Raw genomic sequence first — 17,031 nt, 5'->3', positions numbered from 1 at the left:
TATATAGATATATAGATATATACAATTTCAGTCAGCAAATTGTAAAAATACCCATAATCATTTCTAAGAGCCTAACATCACATATTCAAATGTTTATTTTGTCAAAGCAAAAGTAAACGGTTAAGTCCAAAGGTATTCAGCTTACTATCACTTAAGACAAAGGAACTTAGTAAATCCTTACAGTGGAGATGCTGTAACCAGGGAATATTAGGCACTTTAGCTTGTAAAGTAATTCAGTCAGTCTCCAAGTCAATTAATCGACGACTTGTTTCCCATACATTTACTGCGAGAGAACCCCCCAGTATACCCTCAGTCTTCCGACTGACCACTGAAAGGCAATGAACTACTGCATTGTCAATAATCACTTTGTTTATGAAAGTGGCTATGTTATAAATTAGACTGACAGAAAGACAGCTACACATGAGTTTTCATATGCAATGTCAGGCCGTAAATAGCTTGTTTATGTTTTAATTATTATTGTTTTAAACACTGCAACTCATATTTTATGAATGCTGTATTTCTGAGATGAAGCATTGTTTTACAACTGTGTCATCCTAATTTACATAACATCAAACACAGATTAGCAATTTTTGGCACATCTGAAGTATGAAAATATCTCTTTATAGGAACACAGCTTTATTTTCCCTAACAGATTACTTTCTAAAACTAAGTATGCACATGCAAATTTTATATTTCACTTTTTATATTGGATGAATAGATGCTGGAAAAAACAAACGCTTAACATTTTTGTTTGCAAACAGCAATTAAGTAAATGTTTTTATGAATGAAATATATGTGGAAAATAAGTGATACCTTATGCATTACATATTTTCCACATGTATTTTGGCTGGGGGAGATAAACAACAGCAATTAATCATTATTGCTCCCATCTTAAGTGTGGATAAGTGAGTATTTTCCAAAAGACCAGGAAAATTGGTGAGATGTTTTCGTAACAGATGCAAATCTGTCTTTGTCTTTGTGTTACACAAGTTTATCTGTTATTTAAGCTACACTTCGATCTGCAGTGTTACATTTAATCTAACACTTCATACATAAAGTACTCAAGGTAATTCTACATGAGATTAACCTGGTTTTATATAAACACACATTTCATTGCGTCCCTTCAGTCATTTGTATAAATGCTGTAAACATTTGGCTCTTTTTCTACACACAGTTCTATTTCTAATGCATTCTTCCTATCATGTAACCTATTAATGTGAATCCTTGGAATGTAGCTCCTTGCAGATCTGGAAAACAACAAGATGTTCTCTGATGATCTGGAATGCCAAAAGCTGCTGATGGAGGCCATGAAGTACCATCTTCTGCCTGAGAGACGTCCTATGTTTCAGAGCCCAAGAACCAAACCCAGGAAGTCCACTGTGGGTGCACTTTATGCTGTAGGAGGGATGGACGCTACCAAAGGTGTGGCCCATACGCAGCACTTATCAATACACAGCAAGGCTTATTTAAATTTTAACACTTGCTTTGCTTGTGGTTTTAGGCTCCACCACCATAGAGAAGTATGACCTGCGGACCAACACTTGGGTCCAGGTTGGAGTCATGAATGGACGCCGGCTGCAGTTTGGCGTGGCAGTGATAGACAACAAGCTGTATGTGGTTGGAGGGAGGGATGGACTCAAGACATCCAACATGGTGGAGTGCTACAATCCGATCAATAAAGTGTGGTCCACCATGCCCCCCATGTCAACACACAGACATGGACTTGGTGAGTGTGTCTTGTGAGGCAAATGTAGCTCCACAAAAGAAAGTAATGCACTGATAAATAATCTAATAATGCAGACATAATGTCTGTGCTTTGCGTAGACCAATGAGTCACATCAGGACAATGCTGCCAGTCACTTTTTAAAAGTATCAAAATTGAAAAAACTTACAAGGATATTTGGACAGGAAAAGCTAATATGTCAAGATTATTATCATTATTGGTTAGTCTGCCAATAATTTTTTCAATTAAGTCATTAATAGTTTTTTTTATATGTATATTTGTAATAAGTTACAATTGCTTAGAGTCCTACAGTCTAAAACCCAAAGATATATAGTTTACTATCATATGACGTTTTGTACTTTTGCTTGACAAAAAAATTAACTGATTACCAAATATTTGATTAATCAACAACTTTTCTCAGCTCTGTGTGTAATATTTGTTACTATTCTCAAACATCTAATATGACATTATGTGTATTTTTCTAAACTTATTATGTTTTCAGAGGATGTTGATAATAAAATGCAATTATTTCAACAATTTCAAGGTTTGAGGTTTTAGCTCAGTCTGGCTACCTGGTGTTATTTAACACCAAAAATCACAGGATGCACAGCTGGCATGCTGTAAAAAAATCACACATTTCTTTTTGAGATAGACCTTTGATATTTACCCATTCCCCTATCAAAGCTTGACAGGCTGTGCTGGCCCTGCTCTTCCTTACCCTTCCCTGCCCAATAAATTTCATATCAGAAGCGTTTTGATTCACAGTTGAAACAGGCCTGGGTAACAGTACAGGGAGATCTTGTCAAAGCATTCAGTTCACTCACCCCGTGTGGTCGGAGGTATCAGCGAGCCCAGGAGATCACACTGTAGAGATTACCTGCTTCATCTTTGATCTTTCCTGTAGCAAATATCTCTCGCTGCTTTGCTTGTGGCGTGCATATTTCGTAGTCTGAATATATTTGAGCTTTAGCGTCTATCAACATCCCTGCCCAGCCATTGCCTGCTGTGTGCATTATGGGTAAAGACAAGAAAAAGTATTTCTTTTTCATTTCAAAACCACCAGTTAGTAATAAAACAGAGTTTCACTACAAGAATCGTCTCTGTCCCATAGTGTCTATGTCATTCGAGGTTCTCTGAATGTGGTCTTGCCCTCATGTTCCCCCAGGTCTCACCAAAGGAAATAAGGCTGGTATTATAAAAATCCATTGTGTTAAAACATCCTCTGCAATGTTACTGGCGAAAACCGCTTTCCCCTGTGACTTTGGAATGAGGAATAACAATGCAGTTTTATAGTCTTCCTGTTTTCTGAATAGATTTGGTCAGCTGTATGACTCACTCTGCCCTGCTCTAAAATGAGAAACGTACCTCTGCCTCGGCTCTCTCGAAGAACTGTCGAAGCAAAGTTTGATTTGGAAATGTCATTTCAATTCTTTTCATTGATTATTCACAAACATTACCTTGTGCTGACATTGTGCTGCATCATTTGAAAAAGAAAGTAATCTTTGTTTCATCAGCCTCAAGGAGGCATTGAATATATTGTGTTGCTTTAGCTTTGATATTTGTGAGAAAGCGTTTAGCACTAGCCCAGTGGTTAAAGGTTATAGATGTTAGAGCATCTATTGTGTGTCCGTACAAAATATGCAGTAATACACGCACAATAGAAATACTATAATCATATAACATGCTGATGATGATCACAGGGGCACTTTGCCTTTTCTTTTCCACGTACAGATAATAATAATACACAAATACAAGGAAGTAGATTTTAAAAGAGCAGGCTTTTTTGCGGTAACGTGTCTCTTGTTTCCATTTGTGTAGGTATTGCTGTGCTAGAGGGCCCTATGTATGCCGTGGGAGGCCACGACGGCTGGAGCTATCTCAACACAGTGGAACGCTGGGACCCGCAGGCCAGACAGTGGAACTACGTGGCCAGTATGTCGACACCGCGGAGCACCATGGGCGTCACAGCACTCAATGGGAAGTAAGTTGCTTTAATGACCCTACAGACCGTCCCAACTTAATGCTTAAATCTGCAGCCTTACACTCTGAGGCAAAGTATATTATTGTTTTTCTGCGACTTTGAAATGTCATGGTGCTTGAGGTCGAGGTCACTGGCATCCGTAAAGCCACAAAAGACACTGAGGAGGCAGAGAAGCAATTTACAGTAAAAAAGGAATGCCAGTGTTAACACGTAATTTTGAAAGGGCCCTGTCTGCCTTAAATATAAGTTTGCTTTTAAAGTGTTGAAAAGCTGAATATTGCAGTGTAAAAATGACCACACAAAATAATCTTATTTATAGACTTGAAGTATGGACATTATGTCTGTTTTTAGTTTTGCTGAAGATAAGTCATCTGTTGTTTTTGTGTAAAAATATTTATGTCCTCCATTAAATATACTGAAGGTTTTGCAGATGTACTGAAATGAATAAACAGAAAATTCAAACACTGCAGCATGTTTTGCAGTGGAAAATGGTCAGCAGTAATATAATAGGCTACATAACTTGAAATAGAGCATGCAATAACACAGGCATGGTTATATAACTCAGAGCACTGGTCCAGGAAAAGCTGAAGTGTAGTATTAGTGCAGTAATAGTTTGACAACATTATACTTGAATGTTGAATCAACCTTTGTGGTCTGTGTGGGTTAAACTACAGCTGTGAAGTAGTCAGTGGTGCTCATTAGTGTGGTAATTTATACAGTGCAATCTAGACTCTATTAAAGCAGAACACTTTATGTATTTGTATGTATTAAATGTCTTACAACACTATTTGAAAGTAAATTAAGCAAAGAACCGACTGGCTCTCAGCCTAATTTAAATATGTTTGTATGCCGAAGGAGGAGGCTGCTGCTCGGCTACATCCAGTATTCAGTGTTAAAGTCGATACCGAGTTATTTCTGCATCTAGGTCAAAAATAGACAACAAGGAAACTGTTTCCCTAGCCTCTACTGTCTTGCTCTCGGGCCTGTGAGTGTTAAAACACTGATGTGATCTTTGTAGGAAAGAACACTCTCAAGGAAAGTACCTTTGAAACATCCTATCCACTGCTCACTGCTGTATCTTATAAAACCTGTCACATTATCACTGTTCTGTCATCATTTTTACAAACATCTGACAGCTGATGTGAGCTTCTCCTGTCAGCTCCAGTGTTGAGATCAGATGTCTGAGATTTTGAACCCATTTTGTTAAATTCTTTTCAGATTGTTTGCAGTAGGTGGTCGAGACGGCAGCTCGTGTCTGAGGTCAATGGAGTGCTTCGATCCGCACACCAACAAGTGGAGCATGTGTGCTCCCATGGCCAAGAGGCGAGGGGGAGTGGGTGTGGCGACATACAACAACTTCCTGTATGCTGTAGGTGGACACGACGCCCCCGCCTCCAACCACTGTTCTAGACTCTCCGATTGTGTCGAGAGGTAAATGTTTCGTCTGGGGAGAAAACACACAAACACATAAAAGTTGCGTAACTGGATTTAGATTGCAGTTGATGTGAATCAGTCCTGGGTGGGTGTGGGACGTTCAAATAAGAACAAAGGGGAGTTCAACTTCACTTGATCCCCACCCTGTTCCTGCATTTTGAGACATGTCTGTGTTATACTACCAGATACAAGATCATAGTTTCCCCACATGGTTTTATTTTATAGTATCTAGCACCATCTGGTGGCCTAATATCCTCCTGAATCTGAACCTGATGTGATTCACAATAGAGCCCCTTCAGTTGTAACTCACTGCCAGAATGCCTTTTCCCATTCTTGATAAATTGCCTGTTTTTTTATGTACTTCCTATCATTTGTGTATTTAAATTTATGATTGCTGTTGCAACCTACAATTTTCCATACAACCAGTATCATTATATTGTAAGTGGTGTTAATAGAAGGTTACCCTACAGATAAATTTGTTTGTAGGATGGAAACAGGGTTGCTATATTCCCATGTGTTTCATTTGAACAATTGAATTTGATCAATTTACTTTCCCAGATGATTAATGTAAACATATGTATTCCTTTTGTGCTGTCTAATTTCTACATATTTTCTCGGTTTAGTCAATATGATTTTACACCCTGTAAAGCATTCTTAATCATTTTTATTAAGCTTTTTATAGTTGCTTCTTCTCACATAAGCCCAGTTTTAGCCTTCTTGTATTAGTTACCAATTTCTTTTAAATTCCATTTACTTACTCACTGGACTTACAAGGCTTTACGTGGCCAGACGCCAGAGTACACTGGTGAGCTCTTAACTCCAGGAGTCCAGGTTAAAGTCAAATAGCGATCGAGCGTTTGCTGTACTGCCACCTCAGCTTTAGCGCTTCCAGTTGGCATTCTGCTGACACTGTTTCTGCTTTTAAATCCTGTCTTAAGACACATTTTTACAGACTACAGCCTCTCCACATGACAACCACCAGATTCACACAACCACCCTATTTTCAGTTTTTATTTGAATGGTTCTTTAATACTGTTTATTTACTGGATTATTTATTTGTAAATGTCTTTTATAAGGACATTTAAAAAGTGCTATACAAATAAAATTTGTATTATTATTTATTATATTAATCTAGCAGTTTCTTTCAATTTTAACTTTTAATTTCATCTACTGTTTATATACATAATATTTAACTTTGGGTTACAATATTTGACTTATTTTCCTTTATACTGATATAAAAGTGCATGAAGCAGCCTCAAACCTTGTTAGTACCAGGTGTCAGCAAGACATGACTGAATATTTGGACATTTGACTTACCCATAAATAATTGAAATTAAATCATATAAAACATTTTCATTCAACAACTTCTGCCTTCGCTGATGAGTTTAGCTCTCTCTGAACACCAGCTGCTGTTCAAGAGACAATTTTGCATTAAAGTTTCAATTTTTATGTCTTTGCTGAAAGGCGTTGCTATTAGCAAGCATTCAGACATCAGTAATAAAAGAAAGCAAACGTTAAGATGTCTGAGTTAGTGGGGATGGTATACTGTTTTCTTCCTGAATTAGGCTGATTACACGAATTATTTTTTACAAAAAGAAAAACAAATGTTTCACAATACCAACCATCATGCAAAAAATACAATCATTTGTGCAAATATCGCAATTGCAGGTATGACCCAAAGACGGACACGTGGACCACTGTGTCCTCCCTCAGTGTTCCCCGGGACGCGGTGGGTGTTTGCCTACTGGGTGACAGGCTCTATGCTGTGGGTGGATATGACGGCCAGTCTTATCTGAACACTGTCGAGTCCTACGATGCACAGAACAATGAGTGGACTGAGGTAATCAAACCAAAACAAATTCATCATGGCAACACAAAGTTTAAATATTCTATTCTTTTTGTTTTACATATACAAATAAATATGATGATGAGAACTTTTGATTACTTTGCTTACTTTTGCCAGAATTTATTACATGTAACATCAGGGTTCCAGTTAACACCCTTCAGGAGCATAAATCTGCTGGAGTCACTGAATATTATCAATATTTTTATATCTTTTTTTGCAATAAGTTTTTCCAATTTTACCTCTGTAACCCTCTTATCTGCATGAAGTAAAATGGGATTTTTTGAAGACAGCCAGAGATGAAAAGCTGCATGTTAACCTCTCCGTCTTTCTGTAGGAGGTCCCTCTCAACATTGGCAGGGCAGGCGCCTGCGTGGTGGTGGTGAAATTGCCTTGAGCGTTTTGTCTCACGACAGCATGGGAAACAAATGAGAGAGCAGCAAAGAAAAGTGGACAAACAAAACAAGAGATCAAGAACACATCCTTCGAGAATCATGTTTTCATTTTTTTTCTCCTTTAACTCGGCTCTCCAGATTTTTCAGAGGGAAACACAGACAGAGCCTTGCCCATAAACCATTGTTTCTATCATTAGTGGACATGTCTGCCCACTGGGGAGGACTGCTGCGCATTCTCCACATTCTCAAGCGATCAAGATTTTTCATAGACTTGGCTAAGCTGTAGCAAGAGCCAAGGCTTTGTTGTACTGGTTTGTTATACTAGTTTTATGAAAAGTTCTGTGTATGTCCGTAAGATTAAATGTAAAAGTTACATTTTGAGTAAATAAGCCTGCAGGTTAGTTTACATCTATACAGAGACTTTTCTTATCAGTGCCATCGCATACAGTATATTTTTGGGTTTATATTTCACTTTATAGCCACTCAAATGAAAATTGTTAAGATACAAAAATGTAACCACATACCAGTGTCTTCCCTTAGCGGGTGGTCTGAACAGATTCATGCTCTTTAATGAAGAAGACCACTGTGAACACTGAGGGTGATGAAGTTTTTGCAGGGTGGTTTTAAGAAGAACAGGAATGAAATGAGACTTTTTGCTGAATAATATATTTGGACTTTCTTTCAGTTCATTTTCTTTTATTGAGCCTGTAGCTACAGAACACCAAAGTCATTTGCTTGTCTTAGAAGTCTTGTTACGCATTAAATAAAAGTTTACAAAATTGTGAATTACAGAAAATATATCATATTGATATTTCACATTGCTGTACAGTTTTTCGTGAACTTTATGAATCTACATTTGTGTTGATGAATCATGCCTAAACCAGTGCTCTCTGGTACAGTTATTATTATTTTGTCTTTACTTCTGGGCATGCTAGCTGAGCGATTGTTTTACTTGGTTTATACAATTATCAAAATCACTGTCTGTTCTCGTATTTTTAAGGATATGATGCCTTTTGGGTCATGTAGATGATCTTATCGTTCACGACACAACCATTGGATAAACCCAGAAGAAAAAGCAAACTATGGCTTAGTGGGACCAGGTGCACACAAAGCAGCTATCTGAGTCTACGAGAGAATTTCAAGCACTGTTTCACGTGTAGCACTCTGAAACCTGATTTCCACAGCACCTCACTAATGTGACTTTGATTAGAATTTTTAGCTTTGAAGTTGGTTCTGCTCATAAAAGTAAAACCCTTATCATGACGAGAACAATTTGTAACTGTAATTATATCATGTTTTTGGGGCCAAATGTTCATTTTTATGCTTTTATCATACTTTTGTACAGCATGCAAACTAAATAAAATAACTTCAGTCCTCTGCATGTTCAAATCCATGTTTAGAGCTGAATGTGGCCCCTCAGCGGGCAGATTTTGATTTCTCTTGTTCTGCTTTGAGTAAACTAAACTCATTCTTTGACTAAACAGACTTGGAACCTACTTTGATGTCAACATTGACCTCATTTTCTTCTCATTGCAGACCCCGCTTTTTAAATCAAGCAAGCATGTTTGCTTGATTTATATCACTCTGATATCACTGTGGTTTTCTTTTCAATCTCTCCTTAACAGACTGAGGACCAACTGCGACTGCTTGCCTTTGTTTTTTTCATTGTTTACCTTCCAAATAGTTTAAACTCTCCTCTTGCTTGTTTGGTTAGATTTGGATGGGTTTTGGCAGACAAAATTCTGGCTTATGTGTCCACGTGTAGGTTGTTTCAGGATACAAAAATATTAGACATACCTTTATCTTTTTGATTTTGAGGTATAACCCTTTTGGCACAAACCCCATCTCAGTCGATGTAAAGATAAATCTCGTTCTCTAACTTTCTATTTCTGTTTATCTGCACCTCCTGTCAGATATTATAATGGAAATCAATAAAGGATAATAGCTTTCACCTAAGTTCACCTCTTCAGAGTATAATATTACTGAAGCCCCACCGTGCAGAATACTTATCTCAATATATATCTGTCCAGTTAATTCAAAAGCATAGTTTAATGGCGGTAGAAACACAAGACCATAATGATGAAAATAGCTTTATTCGATTTGTCCCTGCATTGGATATGACTGGTACAAATGTGCAATTTTTTTCAATCTTTTCGGTTCCTGTCTGTTATATTCTTCTCCTGTGGGTTGGCTCAGTATTGCTTAATCTGAAATTCCACATCTGTTAGACTAAACCGATATTCCCCACAGTCTCGTTGCCACCCATAGGTTTGCAATCACGGTTTAAAACACAGTGATCTCAACACTGAGAAAGTCAGCTTCACGTGGTAAGAGCATGATGCAATACAGTACCTCAAAGTCGTCAGGTTTCCATGTCTGATTCTGGTTTAAAGGGCCCATGAAAAATGGGTTTTATCTTGTGAATATTATCATAATATTTAACAGAGCCAAATAGAGACAGAACAGAGACAAATAAAGAAACCATTAAGATACATGGATACACTTTCACAAGAGTGATTTAACTGCTAAATGTTTTGTAAGATGGTACAGCACTGACCTAACTCAAAGCTGCTTTGTTTTAGCTGAAGTGGGACAACTCTGATATAGAAATCCTATTATGATTATCCTTGGAATCTTATTATTTAACCCTGAGGTATTTAACATAAAATCACTCAAATTAAAATGTATTACTTTAAAAGAGGATCATCAGTTCCTTTTCACATTTAATCCCAAGAATTGAGTGTGTTGTATAAAAAAATTTCCCTATCCGTTTCAATGATAAATGATATACTGAGATTATCACCCCACTAATCAAATTATGCCATCACAACAAAAAGAAATCTAATTTCACACCTTACAGAGCTACTCTAAAAATAATGAATAAGAGAATAATTAGTAAGTGACAATTAGTAATTAGCCAGATCAGCCATCTATGGGCTGGAAGAGTCTATAGCATTTTCATTCTGTATTGTTTTTCCCATCTATTCAATGGTTGTTTCTTCTACAGAGCAGCATGGATTAAATATAATACATAAGCTTAGTAATAGTATTCTTCTTTCTTTTTAGTTTACAGATGTTTGGAGTATGATTTAAGTTTTGTTTCGCATTTATTCTAATTATTATCCACCCAAGATCTTCCACTTTGTCAGTGTTTTGAGTTATTTTGTAAAAAGAAAAAAAGATGAGGTGAAAATGAAACAACAAAGCATGGTTTACATTCTGTACTACCTTGTCATTTGCAAGTGCCTTTATCATTCAAGTGTTAAAAAATGTAATGAAAGAACAGTATTATGTTTTTGTGGTTCCAACACTCAAAGTTTCATGTTTCCTGTTCTGAATGAATTAGAATAAAATCCAGTGTTCCTTATTGATTTCCCTTTTTAAAGCCAGGAACATTACAAAGGAAGATGGAGACAAAGAGAAGCAGATGATGAATAAAATGGGGTTCAAGCTTTAAGACAAATGAGATTTGGATTTTGTGCATTCAGGGTAGATCAAACTAATACAGGAGGTGGGAATGGGATAAGGGCATTGGTCCCAAAAATAATTTACAATGTCAACTGCTAATTATTTGTAATAAAGGTATGCAAACAATGTATTTAAACATGCATCCATCCATTTTGATTCATCTTAGCAGTTTGGGTTTTCACCAGAACCATGCGCTTGCATAGTGTATGCTGGATTCATGGTGATGTAATAATTTCATAAATTATCAAGAGAGGGTGCTGTTGCACTGCAGAGAACAAACCAAACCATACTTACCACCGCCAATGGCAAATCAAAGATCTCCAATACCATTACTGTTCATAATAAATGTCAACCGGCATTAAGAATGCCAAGGACAAATACTTGAGCTAATAACCCTGCATAATTATTGAGACACGATGATGAAATGTTGGGAAATTGAATGTTAAGGCGTCTCCTTGTCTTACTTTGCAATGAGCGTCTTGCTGAGTTTTAAGAGCATGAAGCCTATGGAGATGAGTTCTGACTTGAGAGATGATTTGTCAGGTTTTAAAGGGATTTTGGCATCACAAAAGTTTGAACAATCTTTCATAATTGTGTGACAAATGTAGACAGATTGTTCTATTTTTGAGCTCTGCTCCCAGCCTTTTTTCAATGTTTTTTTAGGAGTGAGGGAGCAGCTCTCCCTCGTATTTTATTCATTTTTTTTTGTGTGTGACAGTGAACAGAGAGATGGAAAGTGATGTGAGAAAGATGCAACAGCACAGCATGGGTTGCGAACATTGTACTATATTGATTGTAGGTTGTGAAGACATACCGTATGTTTACCAGGTTGCTTTCTTATATCATACATATTTTTGGATTTAGGAGGAATGAAAGTTTTCACAAATTACAAATCACTGCATTACAAAGATAACATGTTACAGGCACAGAATTTTGGATTCTGCCAAACACATTTCTTCTGCCAGATAAATGATAACGCTGCATAATTGTTTGCTGTCAAAATACTGTCTCAGAAGTGCAGTACAAATCAGTTGGCCTAATGCGTGCTGAAGAATGCCTGAAAAAAGGGATTTTGATGGTTTATTTGTCAAAACACAGTGTTCTAAGAAAGACTGAGAATAAAAAAGAAAAAAAAAAGCATGTGAGGGATCATCTTCACTACGGGGACAAAAGACAAGATGGATCCTTCTACAAGTGCCACAACAAACTGTCAACTTAGAATAAGATTGTCTCGTCAAGCCTGCTTAAATAAGCCTGTTAACATGGCACTTTTGACATCTAGCATTTGTGTCAGACAAAATGTTGTGTCTTCCCCTCCCAGGTGATGACAAATTGATTTTACACTGCAACAATTTTTTGTCGAGTGACTGACTTCTGAGAGAGACACACATTTAACATATCACACAGGTAGCAGGACATGTCTAACCACAGAGGTGTGTTCCTGTTCAAGCTAACAATCCACGTGAACTGGGAAAAAATCCCCTGCTTCAGGAACTACTCCACAAACTACAGCCTTCAAGTGACACTGCCGGTGATAAAGTAGTTAGATGAGCTTTCATGAGTCCAGTGCTGATACAAAGAATGACAGTTGCTTTTCTCGTCTGATCAAAGGCTGTAGACAAGTGCTGTAGAATGATTCTCCCTCCATCCTCCCCCCCAAAACACTGTCTCTGTCTAATGATAGTTGAATACATTGTCATCTCATTATCTTTGAAGAGGGGAAAGATCCCTCCCATATGAGTGGGCACTGTGTCTCTTGCCATCAGACGGGCCCTAAGATTGGTGAAGCGCATTCTTGTCTCATTATGTTGAGTGAGAGATATCAGACACTTCCCATCTGCCTAACGCCTTCCACACACATGCCACCATGCCTCAGCCATACAAGCTGGTACAGAAATACTGCGAGTAGTTTATCTGTAATTCTATAACTCAGATTGTTATTCTGAGTAGTTTTGGACACTGATATTAACTAAATCACTTCAGCATGGTTTATCACTGTTGGTATTAAGAGAATAGAGTTACTCTTAATTGGATGAGTACATGCAGGGCTGTTTTTTTTTTTTCAGTGGTAACCATCAAAGAGCCTCCGACTCGTTGCATATGCGTCTAGTCTGCATCTCTTATGATCATTAATATTGCAGCATATCGTGTAGTTTATTTCTTAATGGTTTTAAACTAGTACACAAAACCCATTTACCCCCCCGGCAACTCTCTGCAAGGCTTTTTCTGGTTCCTTCTGACAAATGGAAAGAGAACAAAATCTGCAGTCCCTCCCAATTCTCCAATTTGCAAACCCTCTCTGGGGTAAAGAAACAGCACAGGAAAAAATCTGAACACATTACAGAATCACAGTCTGTTGCAACAGCACCACAAATTGTAACCTCAAAAAATGATAATAGATGAATATGATTAGCTTCATATACAGTGACTATTAATTTAGACATACAATACAATTACATCCAGGGATACTTGTGGTACTTGTGTGGCTTCTCTAATATGAATGAATAGTGCTCAAAGCCAACAACCAACAATAAATTGTGACAGAAATGCCAAATTGGTCCCAGTTTCTCTTGACTGGCTTCAACAGATGTCATGGGCCGATTGCCAAAACATCTTATCGTGGACACAGTACAGTGAAACCACAACACTGATCTACATGATGGATGTCAGATCAAAATGAATCCAGCCATGGTTTTACCAGCTTTGAATTCATGCATGGGGAAGCCTGTCAGGGGCGAGAGATGATGTGGACACTGGCTCTCACTGTTTGTCAAGATTTTACATCCCTCCCCCTCGCTACTCGTTTGAAGCTAGTCATCTGCTGTCTAGCAGCTTGCTGCCAATACGCCTGAGAATCTAGATTCAACATTTGTGGACTTCCTACAGGAATGAACGCAATTAGACTGTTTTGTGGGTGTAAAGCATCCCTTTGCATACAACACGCAATCTATCATTTTAATGGGCCTCAACTTTCCCAGGAAACACGCTTTATTTGGTAACTACACTTGTCTATTCCTTATGTTATGTGTCTAATTCAGACAGTAAACTAGTGACCCATCAATAACACTTTTTTTCCCGCAGCAGTTTTTCCTCTTTAGAAGACTGGGTGGAATAAAGAAATACAGAACTAAGAGAAGACTTTTGAAAGTTGAGCATCAAATGATGTTTTGACATCAAATGGAATAATGAGGAAGCATGAAAACCTGAAAAAGATCCCCTACGCAAACAGCCCAATTCTTCAAATGAGATCTGTTGTTTGTTTTCTGACTGATACAGCTGTGATGAAGTTGGTCTCAACTTACTTTCTAAGCCTTTACAGCATCCATAATTCAGACAACATCATGTCCACTTCAATAACACAAGCTCTAGCTCCATGAAGGACACACACAATATACATTTTATTACCTCTTTTTTCAGATAAATCTTTACAATGGGAGGAAAAAAGAAATCTAGTGTTGCTTCTGTGCCACTATTGTGTCAGCTACGCCTCTTACCACACATGATTTTTCTCTCCACACATTACTGCTGCCCCTGCCATGCCCGCTTACGAATTGCCTCCAGAACTAAATCACTTCCTTTGTCAGACATGACTGCCTTTCTTTCCCACACCCATTGCTTACTGCTATTGTTAGTGAAGATGAACAGCCCACGACAATTAAAGGTGTGGACCATTACTTCCGTTGGAAGGAAGGTTAGGCCTCATGCTTTACAGCCTGAGGGAGAACACCACCGTATCTACATCTGTCATCCAGAGCCATAATGGAGAGCCTTGGAATGGATGAAGAGCCAGCAAATGTCCACTGCTCTGCATGCTTTGGGTCAGGGTTATAAAGACATGTCAGAGGCCTGAAGGATGCAGGATGAGAATATTAAGGAAATATAGTGGGACATTAGAGAAATCTGGTCAACTGCAAACACAACACAGTGGAAATTTCCAGGGCACACTAAAGCCAGTAAATATGTCCACTACTTATAAATGGTTGAGAAAAAAATTAAACATTTGCTATAGCTAACAATGTTAATTTTAGATTTATTATTCTGACATTACTGGAGATCATTGTTTAAGTTTGTTTTGTAACTGTCAAGTCCCATGTCCCAGTTCTAAGTCAAGAGCGACAGCAGAGCGTCTCCACATTGAGTGAGCACCAGGCATTGATATGAGTGGTGTCGTTGACTATTGTCATATACGGTTTGCACAGGTAATAGTAATATAAAGGGAGTTTTCCGGTGGCAAAATACTAAACAGTTTAAACACTTGTTAACATTATATATGTGTGTTGGTTGCCAATAACACTGTGGATTTGAGTTTACATGCAAGGCTGAGACATATGCATGTGCTGGAAGCATTAACAATCACCATTAGTGGCTAGAGTTAAGTGTTAAAGATTATCATGGGTGAAGAGCAATTCACACTGTTAAGGGTTGGCATAAATGGTCATTTTCAGTCCTGTAATGTATGTTAAAGTGGGCCAACCACGTGGTAGTTCACTGTTATTTAATAGCTTTTGCTGAGACCTATAAACTGTTTTGTTTTAGACTGTTTATGTTAAGAGCATTACTGCTTGTTGACAGTAAGCTAGTTAAACGTGTCAGCCTGTAAATGTACCACAAGAGGGGGTCTCTCATGAACATGGTAAAACAATCCCTTTTGAAGGCAGCGACGTATGACTCGCAGGAGGCAGGCTGTTGGTATAAGCCTGCCATAGGCTGACTATTTTAGTCGACATTCTCCGCCCCTTTAGCTGTCTGCGTGTTGTCTTTTTCAAAGTCCCCATGGCTGTGTGAAACAACAGCATCCTCGGAACTATCAATGTACCTGCTGAAAATGGCGAGACCTCTCTCCAGCTCTGAAGCGCTAAAAGAAAGTGTGGAGACATCTGACTTGCCTGTAGAGAAAAATTAACTATTTGAGTAAATAAGACAGGAATGCTGGAAAAAATAGAATTAAATTAAATTGTTTCATAACCAATTAAAAACTCCTTGTAGTAGGTTTTTTTGTACTTTTGTACAATCAAGAATGAAGAACATATTTATTGTCATTTATGTTTTTCACAGGTAACTCCTATAATTAAATGTGTTGCACAAGTCTGGACCAACTGTTTCAGCAGCGGCACGTTACTTAACTGAATGGAAGTCTGGGGAGGCAGCTATAGCCTCAACCAAAAGAGGAAAAATGCGACTCCCAATGACCTTCTTAATTAACTCTACATGTTGTGTCTACTCAGCTGGCTTATTAACTTTAGCCACTGGTAAGCCTGCATTTAAGACTCACTTGGGTTTTGTCCATAGTTTGAAGATGTTTGAACTCCAGAGCCTCATCGGGAGGATGGGATCTCTAGAGTGCTGTTAAGCTAGCTGTTGACGGTCAGTAAATACCTCTTAACTGTTGGCCTGCTGCTTGTTAAACCATAAATTCTCATTTTGTATTTCTACAAGTATTAGATATAGAAGGTGTGATGTGTGGGAGTGGAGCCTTTGGAGTTGTTTCAAGGCAGCTTGAGCTTGGCTGAGAAACAAAAGTAAAGTAACAAGTATGTATCAAAATACTTTTGCTTAAATGAGTAATATGTAATGAGTAACTGATTAAATTTCCAAGTAACACACAACACTTTTGTTGTGTATTGTTTACAGCATGCCTTTACTTTCTTGTGCTTTCTGTATTTGCGGTGTGTCTCATGCGTTTCTTTACTTCAGTTGCAGAGTGCTGAGCTTTCTCGACCACATCAAATAAGGATATAGGGAGAGACATGCAAATGTTAACACATAAATGTTATGTATTTACTTAATTATATCCACAATGTATTATTGTCAAACTAATATGAGATAATTGCAATGAAAACTGGTTCCTTATTGTTTCATGCTTATTGCTTTCCACTTCTTTATTCTGTCTGTGTTCAGATACAATTGCTTGTGAAATGTGCTGCTTTAAGGCACACAGATAGATCCTCAACCAAAGCAGAAAAAAGAAGAGATATTATGGTTATATTGGGTTTTTGCTGTTGAGAGGGTTTTTCCTCTCATAATATCAACAGAAGATTTATAAACAGTATAAATAAGAAATCAAATCAATAAATAATGTTAAAATTGTAAATATTCATATTAAATATAATCTTAAAGTAACTAAACAAATGCCATAATTAATATATTGGTTACTGACATTCCTAAAAAATATTATATTAGAGGAGTA

The 17,031-nt window shown here is 37.6% G+C and overlaps 1 protein-coding gene across 3 annotated transcripts in view; it reads left to right on the top strand.

The window, feature by feature from the left end:
• Window positions 1-10,974, top strand: part of klhl4 (kelch-like family member 4) — a 29,201-nt gene extending 18,227 nt beyond the window's left edge. For all 3 annotated transcript variants that reach the window (XM_035669313.1, XM_035669315.1, XM_035669314.1), the window contains 6 exons: window positions 1,236-1,422; window positions 1,502-1,726; window positions 3,542-3,704; window positions 4,923-5,135; window positions 6,807-6,978; window positions 7,319-10,974. In XM_035669313.1, the coding sequence (XP_035525206.1) occupies window positions 1,236-1,422; window positions 1,502-1,726; window positions 3,542-3,704; window positions 4,923-5,135; window positions 6,807-6,978; window positions 7,319-7,378 (1,020 nt within the window). In that variant the 3' untranslated portion in view covers window positions 7,379-10,974. The remainder of the gene's footprint in view (window positions 1-1,235; window positions 1,423-1,501; window positions 1,727-3,541; window positions 3,705-4,922; window positions 5,136-6,806; window positions 6,979-7,318) is intronic.
• The last annotated feature ends 6,057 nt before the right edge of the window (window positions 10,975-17,031 follow it).

This window comes from Morone saxatilis, unplaced genomic scaffold (genome assembly GCF_004916995.1).
Source record: "Morone saxatilis isolate NCDOM2014 unplaced genomic scaffold, NCSU_SB_2.0 Contig22, whole genome shotgun sequence".
Classification (NCBI taxonomy): domain Eukaryota; kingdom Metazoa; phylum Chordata; class Actinopteri; family Moronidae; genus Morone; species Morone saxatilis.
This window is presented reverse-complemented; position numbering and strand designations above follow the sequence as displayed.